Source organism: Canis lupus, unplaced genomic scaffold (genome assembly GCF_048164855.1).
Source record: "Canis lupus baileyi unplaced genomic scaffold, mCanLup2.hap1 Scaffold_109, whole genome shotgun sequence".
Classification (NCBI taxonomy): domain Eukaryota; kingdom Metazoa; phylum Chordata; class Mammalia; order Carnivora; family Canidae; genus Canis; species Canis lupus.
Genome location: NW_027326483.1, coordinates 44,221 through 63,553, shown reverse-complemented (window position 1 = coordinate 63,553; position 19,333 = coordinate 44,221). Strand labels below are relative to the sequence as shown.

Genomic DNA, 19,333 nt, shown 5'->3' with positions numbered 1-19,333 from the left:
CCCTTTTCTCCGCATCCTCTCCAACTTTTGTGGTTTCCTGCCTTGTTAATCTTCCCCATTCTCACTGGTGTGAGGTGGTATCTCATTGTGGTTTTGATTTGTATTTCTCTGATGGCCAGTGATGCGGAGCATTTTCTCATGTGCTTCTTGGCCATGTCTGTGTCTTCCTCTGTGAGATTTCTGTTCATGTCTTTTGCCCGTATCTTGATTGGATTGTTTGTTTCTTTGCTGTTGAGTTTAAGAAGTTCTTTACAGATCTTGGATACTAGGCCTTTAACTGAGAAGTCATTTGCCAATATCTTCTGCCATTCTGTAGTTGTCTTTTAGTTTTGTTGACTGTATCTTTTGCTGTGCAAAAGCTTCTTACCTTGATGAAGTCCCCATAGTTCATTTTTGCTTTTGTTTCTCTTGCCTTCATGGATGTATCTTGCAAGAAGTTACTGTGGCCAAGTTCGAAAAGGGAGTTGCCTATGTTTTCCTCTAGGATTTTGATGGATTCTTGTTTCACATTTAGATCTTTCATCATTTTATCTTTGTATATGGTGCAAGAGAGTGGTCTAGTTTCATTCTTCTGCATGTGGATGTCCAATTTTCCAGCACCATTTACTGAAGAGACTGTCTTTTTTCCAGTGGATAGTCTTTCCTCCTTTGTCAAATATTAGTTGACCATAAAGTTGAGGGTCCACTTCTGGATTCTCATTTCTGTTCCATTGATCTATGTGTCTGTTTTTGTGCCAGTACCATACTGTCTTGATGACCACGGCTTTGTAGTACAACCTGAAATCTGGCATTGTGATGCCCATGGCTATGGTTTTCTTTTTTAAGATTCCCCTGGCTATTTGGGGTTTTTTCAGATTCCACACAAATCTTTTTTTTTTTTAATTTTTTTTATTTATTATTTATGATAGTCACAGAGAGAGAGAGAGAGAGAGAGAGGCGGAGACACAGGCAGAGGGAGGAGCAGGCTCCATGCCTCGGGAGCCCGATGTGGGATTCGATCCTGGGTCTCCAGGATCGCGCCCTGGGCCAAAGATAGGCGCCAAACCGCTGCGCCACCCAGGGATCCCCCACACAAATCTTATAATAATTTGTTCCAACTCTCTGAAGAAGTCCATGGCATTTTGATAGGGATTGTATTAAACGTGTAAATTGGGATCCCTGGGTGGCGCAGCGGTTTAGCACCTGCCTTTGGCCCAGGGCGTGATCCTGGAGACCCGGGATCGGGCTCCCGATGCATGGAGCCTGCTTCTCCCTCTGCCTGTGTCTTTGCCTCTCTCTCTCTCTCTGTGTGACTATCATAAGTAAATAAAAATTAAAAAATAAATAAAAATAAACGTGTAAATTGCCTTGGGTGATCACTGACATTTTCACAATATTAATTCTTCCAATCCTTGAGCATGGAGTATTTTTCCATCACTTTGTGTCTTCCTCACTTTCTTTCAGAAGTGTTCTGTAGTTTTTAGGGTATACATCCTTTACCTATTTGGTTAGGTTTATTCCTAGGCATCTTATGCTTTTGGGTGCAATTGTAAAAGGGATTGACTCCGTAATTTCTCTTTCTTCAGTCTCATTGTTAGTGTACAGAAATGCCACTGAATTCTGGGCATTGATTTTGTATCCTACCACACTTGGGCCGAACATTTTTAAAAGAAGTAAACAGAACTTATTTAAAAGAAAAAAAGTTATGTACGTATTGAAGTCTTTAAAAGAGCCAGAGGAAAAAAACATGCTTTGAAAGATTACTTCAAATCAGAGATCCTGACAGCTGACCTCTAACTAGAAATTTTAGGAATAATCATTTCATCATCTTTCACTATACTGAAATATAAATAGATAGATGATAGATAGATAGATAGATAGATAGATAGATAGATAGATAGATAGATAGATACACAGATAGGTAACAAGAGCCTACCTAGCATTCTTTGCTTACTAAAAATGCCATTCAAGACGACGCAGGTGGCCTGGGTCGAGGTCCTGGGATCAAGTCCCTTGTTGGGCTCCCTGCTTGGAGCCTGCTTCTCCCTCTGCCTGTGTGTCTGCCTCTCTCACGACTAAATAAATAAAATCTAAAAAAAAAAAAAAAAGAACACAGGCAAACAGGGAGATCATTCAAGATAGTCACATAAAAACTTCTGAAATCCTTTCCCTCAACAGACACAATATATCTACAGCTACATATAAAACAATTATCTCTGAGCAGGACAGCTACTCCACAACGAAGAATTAGACAGGGAGGAGAGACAGATGTAGTTGTATTTTTGCCGAAAACCTCACCTCCCCCCATGCAACGACCTATGGAGGAGGGGTTGCACAAATACAGAACCCCTCCCTGAGGGAGGGAATCTGTACTACACATCAGGCACCATGACCCATGGGAGATGCACCAGACAGACAGCCCCCAAAGCACCTGGCTTTGGAAACCAGTGGAGCTTCCGTCCAGGAGACTCCTAGGGCTGTACTGAGTGCAGGCTCTGCTTTTACAGGGCTCACAATCAGACTCATTTGCCTCAGGACCCAGTACAAAAGCACCAGTTTGAAAGGAGCCTAGACCAGATGTGAAGGGGTTCCATTTGCTAATCTTAAAGCATCTACCAGAAGGGCAAAAGCCCACTCAGATTCCCTCCAAAGACAAAAGATACCGGAGGGTGCCATATTTACGCTTTCTCTACCTTGCTACTGCCAATGCTGGCAGGAGCTATTTTTGCATTCCCATAACCTTCTAGTACCTCCTTCCCCCTCCATACTGCTGCCACGGCCCTGCCAGAAGCAGGAGGCCAGTGCCCTGACCTCTAGTTACACTCCCACTGCCAGAGGCCTCCAAGCCAGCAGGTACATGCAACCCACACAGGGGATGCCTACTGAATATGAGACTCTGGGGCCAGGGTGGATTGTGTTTGTGAGCCCCACAGGTCTAGAATAATTGGGGAAACAGTATGAGAGACAACCAAACACTGAAGCAAGGTTACTATAAACAAAAATGTTCACCCACACACAGCCACACACCTTCAGGACTAGAAGAGATAGCTGTTTCACCTAACACAAAGACATACATACATACAAAGTCAGGCAACATGAGGAAACAGATAAACATGTTCCCAATGAAAGACCAGGATTAAACCCCAGAAAAACTCAACAAAGTGGGTATAGACCAAATGTACCTCAAAATGTAAGGCCACGTATAACCAGTGCACAGCTAGCATCATGCTCAACAGGGAAAAGCTTCCTGCTTAACATCAGGAACAAGGCGAGGATGCTAACACAGTATTGGAAGTCTTGGCCACAGCAGCTAGGAAGGAAAAAGAAAGAAATTGGAACCAAATTGTAAAGGAAGAAGTAAAACCATCACTATTTGTAGATGATACAATTTTATACACAGAAAACCCTAACGACTCTGTGGAAAAAAAAGACTGTTAGAACATTAGTTCTAACCTTATTTCTAAATAAATTCAGTAAAGTTGCAGGTACAAAACTGATATACACAATTCTGTCACACTTGTGTACACCAACAACAAACTATCAGGAAGAGAGACTAAGAAAACAAATCCCATTTAAAATTGCATGAAAAAATACCCAAGAATAAATTTAACCAAGGAGGTGAATGATCTATACTCTGAAAACTATAGGACACTGAGGAGAGACAATGACACTAATAAGTGGAAAGATATTCCATGCTCATGAAGAATATTGCAAAAATGTCCATACTGACCAGAGCAATCTACAGAGTCAAGGCAATCTCTATTGAAATTCTAGTGGCATTTTTCACAGAAATACAACAATCGTAAGATTTGTATAGAACCACAAAAGATCCCAAGCAGCCAAAGCAAATCTTGAGAAAGGACAAGTCTGAGACATTACACTCCTTGAATTCAAGCTGTAGTATCTAACAACTAAAGTAATCAAAATGTATGGTATTGGCATAAACACACACACACAGATTCGTGGGACAGAAAAGAGAGCCCCGAAATAAACCCAGGCATATAAGGCCAATTACTTTACAAGAAAAGAGGCAAGAATATACAATGGAGAAAGACAATCTCTTCAATAAATGGTGCTGGGAAACCTAGACACCTACATATAAAAGACTGAAACTGGGCCATCATCTCACACCATACAAAGAAATTAACTCAAAATGGATTAAAGACTGGAATGAAAATCCTGAAATCATTAAACTCCTAGAAGAAAACATGGGTCGTAAGCTCTCTGACATCGCTCTTGGAGATTTTTTTTTTTTCCTTTTTGGATCTTATGATTCCAAAGGCAGTGGCATCAAAAAACAAAACAAAACAAAACAAAACAAAACAAAACAAAACAAAAAAAATTGAGATAACATAAAACTAAAAAGCTTCTGCACAGCAAAGGAAATCATCAACAACAAAAAAGGCAATCTACCGAATAGAAGGAAGAACTGCCAATTCTATCCAATAAGGGGTTAACAGCCAAAATATATACAGAAATTCATATAGCTCAATATCAACAAGAAACAAACAATTCAACATTAAAAAACGGACAGAGGATCTGAATAGACGTTTTCCCAAAGACGACATACAGATCACCAACAGGCACACGGGAAGATGCTCAACATCACAAATCATCAGAGTAATGCAAATCAAAATCACAGTGAGATATCGCTTCACACCTCTGAGAAAGGCCAATATCAGAAAGACAAGAAAAAATAAGTACTGATGAGGCTGTGGGCAAAGGGGGACCCTAGTGCACCGTTGGTGAGGTTGTAAATTGGTGCGGCCACCACAGAAAATAATCTGGAGAACAGTCAAAAACTTAAAAATACAACTCCCACATGATCCTGCAATTCCACTTTTGGGTATTTATCTGAAGATTCAAAAGGATACATGTACCTCTATGTTCACTGCAGCATTATTTACAATAGCCAAGATATGGAAATAACCAAAGTGTCCTTCCTTTGAGGGATGAATGGGAAAAGATTTACACACACACACACACACACACACGAATACTATTCAGCAAAAAAAAAAAAAAAAAAAAAAAGGAATACTATTCAGCCATAAAATAAATTAGCCATTTGCAACTGGCATGAATCTGAAGGGTATTATGCTAAGTGAAAAAAGTCAGAAAGAGAAAGACAGATATGGTATGATTTAACTTATACCTGAAACTAAACAACAAATAAAGTCAGAAATACAGAGAATACATGGGTGGTTGCCAAAAGGGAAGGGGGTGAGGCTGTGTGGGTAAAAACGGATAAAGGGGATCAAGAGTCCCATCATCCTCTTACAAAATGAATTCACGCACAGCATGGTGACTATAGTCAATAATAACGTATTGCAAATTTGAAAGTTGTTTTCAGAAAATACGTCTGAAAAGTTCTTAGCACAAGAAAACAAATGGCGTGACTGTGCATGCAGAGAGATGTTAACTAGACTTACTATGGTGTTCATTGTGCAAGATATACAAATGCCAAATTTTATGTTGCACGCCTGAAACTAGTGTGTCATATATCGATTATAATTTAATAAAACGAAAAAAAAATGGAAGGAAATAAAAACATGTACTGATTCACTGAAAGACATAGTTTGATAGCCACAAACCCTCAATACAGGAGATTCTAGAGCTTTTTTACATTAAACAGGTGAAAAATCAGCCTGGATGACAAGGCTGAGCTGTAAGATTGGGACTAGAACAAACAAAATGGTGGTTATACTAAATGAATAATGACGTTGATGTAAAGCAAAATAAGGATGTCTTCAAGGTTGTGAGGGGTTTTTGTTTTTCTGTTTGTTTTCTAGAGAGAATTAAAATACAGGACACAACAGCACTGAAGTTGGCAGGAAAGTATATGGGGCAAAAGTGCGCTAAGATTTCTGGATCTTTTCCAGATGACAATAGACAGATTAAGATAGGATTTTATAATAAAGGATTCATGTCATAATTTCTAAGGTAGCCACTCAAATAACAGAAAGAGAATGTTTTAACTTCTCAACTGTATGCAGGGAAAACCCTAACCAATCCAAAAGAAACAAAGAAAAATCAGGACAAGAAAACACAAAATACGTCAGATTTTAAATTATAAAGATCATACGTCATAATGAACTGTAGTGAAGATATTCTAGCTGAAAGTAAAGACTTCTGACTTGTTACCTCAGAAAGCTCCAACTGTAATTCACAAAAGCTGTAATAAAGCAGGAATATGGAATAGTTGACAATAAAAGGATAGGAAAAGATATCCTGCAAATGGCAACAAAAACATATCTACTTTAAAATAAACTCTATTAAAAAGTATAAAGTGTAGTAATTCACCAGCAAAATAACAAATTTATATTTAATAACAAATTTAAATATATACAACAAAAAATGAACAGAGGGAGCCTGGGTGGCTCAGTCGGTTAAGCACCTGCCTTCAACTCCCGACAAGATTCCAGGGTCCTGGAATCAAGGCCCACATCAGGGTCCTTGCTCCAGGGGGGAGCCTGCTTCTCCCTCTCTCTCTCTCTCTGCCTGTCACTCCTCCTGCTTCTTCAGTGTCCGATAAATGAATTAAATTAAAAAAAAAAAACACAAAAAAAAACTGAACAGAACTGCAAGAAGAAAACCATGGTCATAATGGGAAACTTTTTTACCATACTTCTCTTGGTAACAGAGAATAAACGAACAAAAATCAGTGAAAACACAGAATATTTGAATAGGTTTACAAACTTGATCTACAGACACATACAGAAAACTATACTTAATGACTGCAGAATATACCTTCTTTTTAGACACAGACAGGATACATTACAGATATTGAATATGTAGCTGGCCGTAAAGTGTAAACACATTTCAAAGGACTGAAATAATGCAAATTAGGTTTTCTGACCTCAAAGCAATTAAGGTAGAAATCAGGAACAAGATAGATTAAAAAAATCCTTATTTGTAAATTCAAGAAAAGTCTAAGTAAGCAACTACAAAATGATTCTAAGTTAAGAAAACCAGTACCTTGGGAGAAATGGCCTTAAATGCTAACGTTAGGAAAAGAAGAAGGTTGAAAATTTATGAACAAACGTTCATAACAAGAAAAAGAATTTTTTTAAAAAAGTCAATGAAATAAAAACTAATATACAATGAGGAAAATTAATAAGGCCAAAGGTTTATATCTAAAAAGACTAATGCCAAAACTCTGGCAATATTGAGGAAAGAGAAGAAAGGGCAATAAGTACCAATATCAGGACCAAGAAGAAAAACAATTAGCATAGAAACTGCACATGTGAAATATTATAAGCAACCTTTTCAGAAATTTGACAATGTAGTTGAAATGGACCAAATCTTAGAAAAATATGAATCATTAAAACTAATCAAGAAGAAATAGAAAGCCTAAACGTTCTTGTCATCTTTAAAATAGTTACCAATATCCTTATCAAAAAGAAAACATCCAGGCCCAAGGAACCCAACAAGTCAGTTCTGCTAAAGGACAAACGAACTTCAGTCTTTCATAAACTTACCCACAGAAGAGTAGAGACTTCCACCTCACAACATAAGGCTACCCAGGATATTGTGAAGATCTGATGAGAGAGATAAGAAAGCAAAATTATGGGCTGAAGTCTCATAAAAGGAGACATTAAAGTTCTAAATAAACTAGGAGTCAACTAACTCCAGCAGATTATATGTAAAGGAGAACAAATCATGAACAAATTAGGTTATCTCAAATAATAGTCCAATGATAGCCAGTTGAACAGTCAAAAATCAGTAAAAAAAAAAAATGTCAAAAACCAATGAACTTTCCTATGTTGAGACTGACAGGAAACAAATCATATGATCATTACAATAAATAAATAAAAAGCACTTGACAAAGTCCAATGGCTAGTCATTTAAAAAGTCATTTTACACAGAATAAACGGAAACTTCTTAAACTGAGTAAACGGCAAATATGAAAAAAATAATCTAGAGCAAATATGACAAAGAAGAAATGTTGAGAGAATTTCTTTTGAGATCCAGATTCACACATAATAAACAAAAATCTAGAGTAGTGAAATCAAAGTGAAAATGAAAAAGGGAATAGCTTTTTGGTCACACATTAAGGAAATGTTTCATGAATACAATTCAGAAATCACTAACCTAAAGGAAAATGGTGCTCGACGAGTAACTTCTGCATAGAGAGTAGGGGAGGACAGAACAAAGCATGAGATGACAAAATATTTTTCCATATGTTTTCCCACCAAGAGAATCTGACATCAGCATGGTTTTACCTTTACCGGTGAATGCAGGCTTTTCTCACCAAACATATCCCAGAGGAAGGTCAGGTCTTCCTGGCTGTCCACACGTGGCCCCAGCCGGCCTGCACAACAGCCAACAGCTCATACAGACCTAGAAAGTGAAAATAAAACACAAAGCGTAACCATAGAGTGATCTCATTAATTTCACTTAAGGTGTGTGTGAAGGATGGCTGGAACATGTCGTTTTTACTGGATCAGTAATCTGGGCCATCAAGCAGAATGCTTCTCCGCGGAAGCCAAGGAACCTTTTTGATTTTTAAAGCCCAAATATGTAGCATCAACAGGCTAGCCTAACCTTTCCTTTGTCAACATTCTCCAGGCATCCAAGCGGACACAACCCGAGGCAGAAAACGTGTACAAGCTTTCAGAGGAAGAAGAAAACTAAATCGTCACTACATTTGCCTCAGTGTTAGCCAAAGATCAAAAGGAGTCATGAATAGGAAAAACTCCTTAGAAGAGCAGAAAATTGATAGAGTGGCCCATTAAAAAGGTTTTGTGGTTTCCAAAGAGTTCCTAATGATATATAGCTTCAAAACCATCTGCGTTATCTACATCCAAATTCAAGTTCCAAAAAGCTAAGGCCTATTAAGCCATACGTGGTGTTGCTTTCTTGTAGCTGCTCATTTTTCAAAAAGCAACAACCACAAGCTACACAGAACTGAGTTTACCTTTAACTCCAATCTGGGCGTATGCCGTACCCTCTGAAAGAGTTAAGGAAAAGGATGCAGGTTCCTCGGGGCCCTCCTCACTAGAAGCTTCCTGGGGCTAGACAGTAGCACCCTGTTCCACCAGTAGCCTGTTGCAGAAACCCTCCCACCTCCTTTGGGGCCCATCAGACTCCTGTCCAAGAACTGTTACGACAGTGCCTGCCCGGGGCCTCTTCAGGGAGGTGACCTAGAAGAAGTATCAACTCTCAGCACACGTTTCACTTTCCAGTGGGATTATACGAGGTAAAAAGGAGAAACTTCCTTTTATTTCTGTCTGCTGTCTACAAGAGCACCGAAACCTCCTGGGATCTACGACACAGGAGCGTGCTGTTATTCCTGTTCTGAAGTGCTGCTGTTCATCACAGGGACAGCTTTACAAGATATGTAACTAGCAAAGAATCATAAATTATGGCCTGCTGATTAGTCTATTATCTTCCTAAAGTATTATCATATTCTAATAATCAGTGATCATTCACCAAATGTATTCGCTTTGCCTTGGAAAGCTGGATCTGTAACATGAGACGTTAAACTCAAACATTCCTGGGACTGCATGTGGCCAAAAAGATCTATTCTACTTTAGGGGGAAGAAAATGTCTCCCTATTACATTCTTAAGTATTCTTGATGATTTACACTTATTCCCTTAAAAACCTGGCATCATGCCTAAGCTAGCTCTTATTGATGATTTCATAAAACTATTTGTAAGGTGTCCCAACATAATTCGATGTATAATAATGCAGGTCTCACTTTACACGTACACAGATACATACAACTTTAAAAACATGACAATTGCCAAGATCAGCGATTAAGGTCAGAGGTTCAAATTGAAAATTAGGTAAAAAGGAGGTAGAATTTCGCTATTTTATTATTGATTTAGGAGCAACAAAAGGAATTCCTTGTTCCTTGGAAATATGGTTAGTTTAATTAATAATACTAGTTCAACTATAACATAATTTATGAGGTATAGTTCTGGGGGGGGGCGATAACTGAGGTAATGTATTAGAACAGCCCCGGCATATGGTAAATAGTCTATTTCATATGTAACTTAGTGAGCTTCAGCTATTGTTGTTATTCCTGTTATTCATCAGGACTATTATTTTTTTTAGGATTAATTTATTTTACAGAGAGGCAGGGGACAGGGGCAGAGGGAGACAGAATCTTAAGCAGACTCCACGCTCAGCATGGAGCTTGACACGAAGCTCCAAATCATGACCCTGATCATGGCTGGAGCTGAGACCAAAAGTCAGACACAAAACCCACTGCACCACCCAGGAGTGTCCATCACTACTGCTATTGAAAAATCAAAACTCTGAGTCAAACAGACCTAGATTCAAACCAGGTCTATACTTCATTTACCCCCCATAACTTACCTCAGCCTTCTTTCCATCATATGTTCAAAAGAAACGGAATCTACACCTATAGTAAACTGGACAGGAAAAAATATACATACGTATGCAGATACACAAGTGTGTGCATATAACACAGGTAAAATCTGAAAAAGCCTAAGGGACTGCATCAGTGACGATGTACCCACGTGGTTACCATAACTATGCGAGATGTCACCACTGGAGGAAGCAGGGTCAAGGGTACACGGGATCTGTATTATGTCTTCCAACACATGAATCCACAGTTATCTCAAAGTACAGTTAAAGCAAGAGGAGAAGTGGTGGTTAACATTGTTATAAGAATGCAAGGGAACAAGGCACGTAGTCCTGTGGTTGGCACAAAAGAGGCATTTGATGAATTTTTAAAAGATTTTATTTATTCATGAGACGGACAGAGAGAGAGAGAGAGAGAGGCAGAGACATAGGCAGAAAGAGAAGCAGGCTCCATGCAGGCAGCCCAAAGTGGGACTCGATCCCGGGACTCCAGGATCACACCCTGGGCTGAAGGCTGACGCTTCAGCACTGAGCCACCCAGGCGTCCCTGATAAAAACATTTTAAAAATTGGGCAGCCCGGGTGGCTCATCAGTTTAGCACTGCCTTTGGGCCAGGGCTTGATGGACTCCCTGCATGGAGCCTGCTTGTCCCTCTGCCTGTGTCTCTAACTCTCTCTCTGTCTCTGTGTGGCTCTCTTAGGAATGAATAAAATCTTAAAAAAAAAAGAGTTTTAAAGAATAATAAAGTGATTTCTTAAGACTTCCTCAAGTGGCAACTGCCCCTTACTAGAATTCTGTCTATACCTTTACTCCACTTCAAAAAGTTTGGATCTCGAATGAACCACCAAGAGGAGCAGAGGAATAAGCGTCCGCATAAAACACATAAAGTGAAAGATCCCTATAATTTCTAATCTTTGGATGAAACCTGAAAGGCGTCTGGGGGAGTAACCAAATAGCAAATCACTTTGAGATTGATGACATATGCCTTATTATCTAAGTTAAAATAGGAAACACAGGGACATCTGGGTGATTAAGAAGCTGAGTGTCTAACTTTGGCTCAGGGCTGATTCTGGCCCAGGACCCAGCCCCACATTGGGCTTCCTATGGGGAGCCTGCTTCTCCCTCTGCCTGTGTCTCTGCCTCTCTCTGTCTCTCTCACAAATCAATAAGTAAAACCTTTTACAAATGAAACAGAAACCACATCTAAAAAATCAACTTCTGAAGATAATCGATTTCTTTTTAATTATACGGCCCCGATATTTAAACTATGGCTTTTCAAAACCATCAACAAGGAAAAAATTTTAAAAAGCAACAGATAAGTACTAGGAGATCATGAAAACCAGCCCATCGCACCCTGCGCCGCACCCACGCCCCGGCAGCGCGTGGTCCGGGAGGCCCCGCCAGCGAGACAGCCAGCCCGGGCGAGGGAGGAGGGCGCCGCGTGCAGCCCGCGCCCCGCCCGCGGCCCCGGCGGCTCGCACCTTCCTCAGCGCCGACATCCTCGAGCGCTCTGAGTTCAGCAGGCGAAGGGCGACATGCTTTGTGGCCCGTCCGTCCATCCGCACCGCCAGCCGACAATCCGCGGGGCCGCCGCCGCCGCCACCGCCACGCGTCCCACCGCGCTCCAGCCTGGCACACGCTCGGAGCCCCCCGCCGGCGCCTGCGCACTGGGCGCCCCGGAGGCCTGGCGCGCTGGGGGCCGGCCGGCGCGCGGAGGCACCTGGGAAGGGCCAGGCAAGCGCGGGGAGCCCAGGCAAGCGCCGCGCCTCCGCCACACCGCAGACGGCGGGCAGTCCCCGCCCCGAATGCCACCTGGGGCGCGTGCTGCTCGCTGGCCGCAACAAGGTCCCAGCGCCGCTGAGCAGCCGGTGCCAGGGCGAAGCGAAGGTAGCGCGCGTCCCCCCACGGGCGGTGCCCCGCATCCGGAGGACGGACCGGACACTAGCTGCCTCGGGCGGCGTGGCCGGAGGCTCTCGAGCTGTCCAGGGACCGTCTGTCCGCCGCTCGCGCTGCCCTAAACACGAGCCGCTTCCGCCTGGGCCCCTGGGCCCTCGCCGCTGCCCCGCGGGAGCCGGACGCCGCCCCCTCCTCAGGCCCCGCAGCTCCTCCAGCCCGCCCGTCTGCCCGGAACAGTCCGCGCCGCACCCACGCCGCGGGAGTGCAGGGTCCGGGAAGCACCGCCGGCGAGGCACCAGACCGCCGCGCGCAGCCCACGACCGATCACCCCTGCAGCTCGGGGTCCCTGCCCGCGCCCCGCCCGCGGCCCGCACCTTCCTCAGCACAGACATCCTCGGGTGCTCGGAGTTCAGCAGGCGCAGGGTGATAGGGCACACGGCCCGTCCATCCGCAGGGCTGGCCGTCAGTCCGGGGGACCGCGCTCGAGCGCAGTGCACGCTGGGAGCCCCCCGCCGGCGCCTGCGCACTGGTCGACCGGGAGGCCCCGCACGCTGGGGGCCGGCCTGAGTGCGGAGGCACCTGGGGAGGGGGCCACACCCGCACCGGGAAGCCCAGGCAGCACCGCGCCCTGCCGTCCGGGGGTCCTTCCGCCCCACCGCTCCCCCGCCGCCGCCGCCGCCACCACGCGCCCCACCGCGCTCCAGCCCGGCACACGCTCGGAGCCCGCCGCCGGCGCCTGCGCACTGGGCGCCCAGGAGGCCTGGCGCGCTGGGGGCCGGCCGGCGCGCGGAGGAACCTGGGGAAGGGCCAGGCAAGCGCGGGGAGCCCAGGCAGCGCCAAGCATGGCGTCCGGGGGTCCTTCCGCCCCACCGCTCCCCCGCCCCTGCCGGCGCGCAGGCCCCGCCCCGGATGCCACCTGTGGCGCGGGTCCCCTGGCGCTGGAGGCGGCGGTAGCCTGCAGCAAGTGCAGCTCGCCCGCAGCCCCACGGTCCCAGCGCGCCTGCGCGGCCGGTGCCAGGGCGACACGAAGGTAGCGCGCGTCCCCCCAGGGGCGGTGCCCCGCATCCGGAGGACAGACCCGGCACTTGCTGCCTCGTGCGACGTGGACGGAGGCTCTCGAGCTGTCCAGGGACCGTCTGTCCGCCGCTCGCGCTGCCCTAAACACGAGCCGCTTCCGCCTGGGCCCCTGGGCCCTCGCCGCTGCCCCGCGGGAGCCGGACGCCGCCCCCTCCTCAGGCCCCGCAGCTCCTCCAGCCCGCCCGTCTCCGGCACAGCCCGCGCGGCACCCACGTCCCGGGAGTGCAGGGTCCGGGAAGCACCGCCGGCGAGGCACCAGGCCGCAGCGCGCAGCCCACGACCGGTCACTCCTGCAGCTCGGGGTCCCTGCCTGCGCCCCGCCCGCGGCCCGTACCTTCCTCAGCGCAGACATCCTCGGGCGCTCGGAGTTCAGCAGGCGCAGGGCGACAGGGCACACGGCCCGTCCATCCGCAGGGCTGGCCGTCAGTCCGGGGGACCGCGCTCGAGCGCAGTGCACGCTGGGAGCCCCCCGCCGGCGCCTGCGCACTGGTCGACCGGGAGGCCCCGCACGCTGGGGGCCGGCCTGAGTGCGGAGGCACCTGGGGAGGGGCCACACCCGCACCGGGAAGCCCAGGCAGCACCGCGCCCTGCCGTCCGGGGGTCCTTCCGCCCCACCGCTCCCCCGCCGCCGCCGCCGCCACCACGCGCCCCACCGCGCTCCAGCCCGGCACACGCTCGGAGCCCGCCGCCGGCGCCTGCGCACTGGGCGCCCAGGAGGCCTGGCGCGCTGGGGGCCGGCCGGCGCGCGGAGACACCTGGGGAAGGGCCAGGCAAGCGCGGGGAGCCCAGGCAGCGCCGAGCATGGCGTCCGGGGATCCTTCCGCCCCACCGCTCCCCCGCCCCTGCCGGCGCGCAGGCCCCGCCCCGGATGCCACCTGTGGCGCGGGTCCCCTGGCGCTGGAGGCGGCGGTAGCCTGCAGCAAGTGCAGCTCGCCCGCAGCCCCACGGTCCCAGCGCCGCGTGTGCGGCCGGTGCCAGGGCGACAGGAAGGTAGCGCGCGTCCCCCCAGGGGCGGTGCCCCGCATCCGGAGGACAGACCCGGCACTTGCTGCCTCGGGCGACGTGGACGGAGGCTCTCGAGCTGTCCAGGGACCGTCTGTCCGCCGCTCGCGCTGCCCTAAACACGAGCCACTTCCGCCTGGGCCCCTGGGCCCTCGCCGCTGCCCCGCGGGAGCCGGACGCCGCCCCCTGGTCAGGCCCCGCAGCTCCTCCAGCCCGCCCGTCTGCCCGGAACAGTCCGCGCCGCACCCACGCCCCGGGAGTGCCGGGTCCGGGAAGCACCGCCGGCGAGGCACCAGGCCGCCGCGCGCAGCCCACGACCGATCACCCCTGCAGCTCGGGGTCCCTGCCCGCGCCCCGCCCGCGGCCCGCACCTTCCTCAGCGCAGACATCCTCGGGTGCTCGGAGTTCAGCAGGCGCAGGGCGACAGGGCACACGGCCCGTCCATCCGCAGGGCTGGCCGTCAGTCCGGGGGACCGCGCTCGAGCGCAGTGCACGCTGGGAGCCCCCCGCCGGCGCCTGCGCACTGGTCGACCGGGAGGCCCCGCACGCTGGGGGCCGGCCTGAGTGCGGAGGCACCTGGGGAGGGGCCACACCCGCACCGGGGAGCCCAGGCAGCACCGCGCCCTGTCGTCCGGGGGTCCTTCCGCCCCACCGCTCCCCCGCCGCCGCCGCCACGCGCCCCACCGCGCTCCAGCCCGGCACACGCTCGGAGCCCGCCGCTGGCGCCTGCGCACTGGGCGCCCAGGAGGCCTGGCGCGCTGGGGGCCGGCCGGCGCGCGGAGGCACCTGGGGAAGGGCCAGGCAAGCGCGGGGAGCCCAGGCAGCGCCGAGCATGGCGTCCGGGGATCCTTCCGCCCCACCGCTCCCCCGCCCCTGCCGGCGCGCAGGCCCCGCCCCGGATGCCACCTGTGGCGCGGGTCCCCTGGCGCTGGAGGCGGCGGTAGCCTGCAGCAAGTGCAGCTCGCCCGCAGCCCCACGGTCCCAGCGCGCCTGCGCGGCCGGTGCCAGGGCGACACGAAGGTAGCGCGCGTCCCCCCAGGGGCGGTGCCCCGCATCCGGAGGACAGACCCGGCACTTGCTGCCTCGGGCGACGTGGACGGAGGCTCTCGAGCTGTCCAGGGACCGTCTGTCCGCCGCTCGCGCTGCCCTAAACACGAGCCGCTTCCGCCTGGGCCCCTGGGCCCTCGCCGCTGCCCCGCGGGAGCCGGACGCCGCCCCCTCCTCAGGCCCCGCAGCTCCTCCAGCTCGCCCATCTCCGGCACAGCCCGCACGGCACCCACGCCCCGGGAGTGCAGGGTCCGGGAAGCACCGCCGGCGAGGCACCCAGGCGCCGCGAGGGACGAGGCCGCTGCGCAGCCCGCGACCGGTCGCCCCGGCAGCTCGGTCCCCGAGGCTCGCACCTTCCTCAGCGCTGACATCCTCGGGCGCTCGCGGTTCAGCAGGCGCAGGGCGACATGCTTTGTGGCCCGTCTGTCCGCAGGGTCGGCTGGCCGTCAGTCCGGGGGACCGCGCTCGAGCCCAGTGCACGCTGGGAGCCCCTCGCTGGCGCCTGCGCACTGGGGCCTCACGGGGTAAACAACCCCCACTGAGCCCTGCACCAGGCAGGGGGTTGAGCAGCTCCCCCAAGTGCTAACAACTGAAAATCAGCACGATAGACCCTCCCCCAGAAGACCAGCGAGAAGGACAGGGGAAAAACAAGTTATTGACCAAGCAGCACTGGAAAGTTCCAGGGTAAGACAAGGGACTTGCAGGATACAGAATCAGACGATATTCCCCCTTGTTTTGTTGTTGTTGTTGTTGTTATTTTTTATTTCTGTTTGCTTCCCCCACCCCTTTTTTCCTTTCTTTTTTTCTTTTTCTTCTCTTTTTCTTCTTTTTTCTTTCTTCTTTTTTCTTTTCTTTCCGTCTTTCTCTCCTCTCTTTTTCTCCTTTTCCCAATACAACATGTTTTTGGGCACTCTGCACTGAGCAAAATGACTAGAAGGAAAACCTCACCTCAAAAGAAAGAATCAGAAACATCCTCTCTCCCATAGAGTTACAAAATCTGGATTACAATTCAATGTCAGAAAGCCAATTCAGAAGCATTATTATAAAGCTACTGGTGGCTCTAGAAAAAAGCAAAAAGGACTCAAGAGACTTCATGACTGCAGAATTTAGAGCTAATCAGGCAGAAATTAAAAATCAATTGAATGAGACACAATCCAAACTAGAAGTTCTAATGATGAGGGTTAACAAGGTAGAAGAACGAGTGAGTGACATAGAAGACAAGTTGATGGCAAAGAGGGAAATGAGGAAAAAAGAAACAAGTAAAGGACCATGAGGATAGATTAAGGGAAATAAATGACAGCCTGAGGAAGAAAAACCTACGTTTCATTGGGGTTCCAGAGGGCGCCAAATGTGACAGAGGCCCAGAATATGTATTTGAACAAATCATATCTGAAAACTGCTAATCTGGGAAGGGAAACAGGCATTCATATCCAGGAAATAGAGAGATTCCACCCCCTGAAATGAATAAAAACTGTTCAACACCTCGACATTTAGTGGTGAAGCTTGCAAATTCCAAAGATAAAGAGAAGATCCTTAAAGCAGCAAGAGACAAGAAATCCCTGACTTTTATGGGGAGGAGTATTAGAGTAACTGCAGACCTCTCCACAGAGACCTGGCAAGCCAGAAAGGGCTGGCAGGATATAGTCAGGGTCCTAAATGAGAAACACATGCAACCGAGAATACTTTATCCAGCAAGGATCTCAATCAGAATGGAAGGAGAAAGAAAGAGCTTACAAGACAGGCAGGAACTGAAAGAATATGTGACCTCCAAACCAGCTCTGCAAGAAATTTTAAGGGGGACTCTCAAAATTCCCCTTTAAGAAGAAGTCCACTGGAACAATCCACAAAAACAGGGACTGAATAAGTATCATGATGACACTAAACTCATATCTTTCAATAGTAACTCTGAACGTGAACGGGCTTAATGACCCCATCAAAAGGTGCAGGCTGTCAGACTGGATAAAAAAGCAGGACCCGTCTATTTGCTGTCTACAAGAGACTCATTTTAGACAGAAGGACACCTACAGCCTGAAAATAAAAGTTTGGAGAACCATTTACCATTCGAATGGTCCTCAAAAGAAAGCAGGGGTAGCCATCCTTATATCCGATAAACTAAAACGTACCCCGAAGACCGCAGTGAGAGATGAAGAGGGACACTATATCATAATTAAAGGATCTATCCAACAAGAGGACTTAACAATCCTCAATATATATGCCGCGAATGTGGAGGCTGCCAAATATATCAATCAATTAATAACCAAAGTGAAGACGTACTTAGATAATAATACACTTATACTTTGTGACTTCAATCTAGCGCTTTCTACACTTGATAGTTTCCTAAACACAACATCTCCAAAGAAACGAGAGCTTTAAATGATACACTGGACCAGATGGATTTCACAGATATCTACAGAACTTTACATCCAAACTCAACTGAAAATACATTCTTCTCAAGTGCACATGGAACTTTCTCCAGAATAGACCACATACTGGGTCACAAATTGGATCTGAGCCGATACCCAAAGATTGGGATCGTCCCCTGCATATTCTCAGACCATGATGCCTTGAAATTAGAACTAAATCACAACAAGAAGTTTGGAAAGACTTCAAACACGTGGAGGTTAAGGACCATCCTGCTAAAAGATGAAAGGGTCAACCAGGAAATTAAGGAGAAATTAAAAAGATTCATGGAAACTAATGAGAATGAATATACTACCATTTAAAACCTTTGGGATACACCAAAAGCAGTCCTGAGGGGGAAATACATCACAATACTAGCAGCCATCCAAAAGCTGGAAAGAACTCAAATACAAAAGCTAACCTTACACCTAAAGGACCTAGAGAAAAAAAAAAAAAAAACAGCAAATAGATCCTACACCCAGCAGAAGAGAGTTAATAAAGATTCGAGCAGAACTCAACGAAATCGAGACCAGAAGAACTGTGGAACAGATCAAACAAAACCAGGAGTTGGTTCTTTGAAAGAATTAATAACATTAATTAATTAGAGGTATTGAATAATATAAATGGTGAAGTAACCTCGTACTTGGAATTTAAAAAATTCTATCAGATGGTAGCGTGGAAAATACAGAAAGGAAAGAACAACTAGAAGGCTATAAAAGTGTAGGTTGAATCCAACAGATTTTGCCTTGGATATTTGGGTGATCATCCTACCTTAATCAGATTTGAAAGGTCTTTGAGACTGATTATTTCTTACCCCTTCTTGAAACATTGTGGGTAGTACATTTCCAAAGAAATTCAAAACATAAATGATAGATAGCATTTTCATGAAGATAAATTTAGAATAATTTTAAATACTGTAACAGAGTCTAGGTAGGAAAACAAAACATGTTAGTTATTTTAGCACAGAAAATTTGACAACACAGAAAATTTTACATGCAGGATTGGTTAAGCACATACTGCCTGTTATTGAGGAGTGGAGAAACCAAAAAGGAACACTGAGGTAACACACATACAGTATATATATATTTACCCTGAGAGCTGAAGTATGGTAGGAAGAGGATGTAGTTATTAGAACCTAATGGCTTAAAGGAGGGGCCCTGCAGAACTGGTGATATAGTACCTGCAAGCGGTGTGATGAAGCTGGTTCTGGCTTGGGTCAGATAACAGAGAACTGGAAACTGGAGCTGTGGCTGCTAGGTGTCTCCTTGTCCTGCCTCTCAGTGTGAATTCCAGTGCCTCCTATGGGCAGAATCTAACAGGAAGCTAGCTGACTAAACAGCATTATTTGCAGTATCCCAGTCCTAGTAGCATCACAGTAGAGAAGGGGGTGGTGTTGAGGCTGAGACAGCAGCTTAGTAAACCTTAATAGTTGTTGTCATCAAACTACTTGTAATGAGTTATTTCCAATAAAGTATATATTCAGGATTTTAGAATGAATCTAATTTCGTGGAAAGTGGCCTTGTTAATTTGCAAAGTAACAAACTCTAAAGTGCCATTTATCATTACAATTTCAATTTGGTAGTTCTTTGCTGATAGTTA

The 19,333-nt window shown here is 47.6% G+C and overlaps 2 protein-coding genes across 8 annotated transcripts in view; one reads left to right on the top strand and one right to left on the bottom strand.

Moving 5' to 3' along the window:
* Window positions 1-14,834, bottom strand: part of LOC140629751 (B-cell lymphoma 3 protein homolog) — a 78,251-nt gene extending 63,417 nt beyond the window's left edge. For 2 of the 7 annotated variants that reach the window (XM_072819322.1, XM_072819323.1), the window contains exons 1-5: window positions 11,794-11,959; window positions 8,202-8,319; window positions 8,071-8,101; window positions 7,458-7,517; window positions 3,162-3,289 (exon numbers count right to left, since the gene is read on the bottom strand). Coding sequence is in view for 1 of the 7 variants with exons in the window: in XM_072819321.1 (XP_072675422.1) it covers window positions 1,916-1,922 (7 nt within the window). In the remaining 6 variants the exon portion in view is untranslated. Of the gene's footprint in view, window positions 1-1,915; window positions 2,070-3,161; window positions 3,290-7,457; window positions 7,518-8,070; window positions 8,102-8,201; window positions 8,320-11,793; window positions 11,960-12,582; window positions 12,778-14,658 lie in introns of those variants that run through there. The other 5 variants (XM_072819326.1, XM_072819327.1, XM_072819321.1 and 2 more) reach the window with 4 other exon arrangements.
* Window positions 14,835-16,003: 1,169 nt separating this feature from the next.
* The window catches only part of LOC140629750 (WW domain-containing adapter protein with coiled-coil-like), a 36,917-nt gene continuing 33,587 nt past the window's right edge, over window positions 16,004-19,333 (top strand). Inside the window, exon 1 of the mRNA XM_072819320.1 lies at window positions 16,004-16,018. The gene's annotated coding sequence lies outside the window, so the exon portion shown is untranslated. The remainder of the gene's footprint in view (window positions 16,019-19,333) is intronic.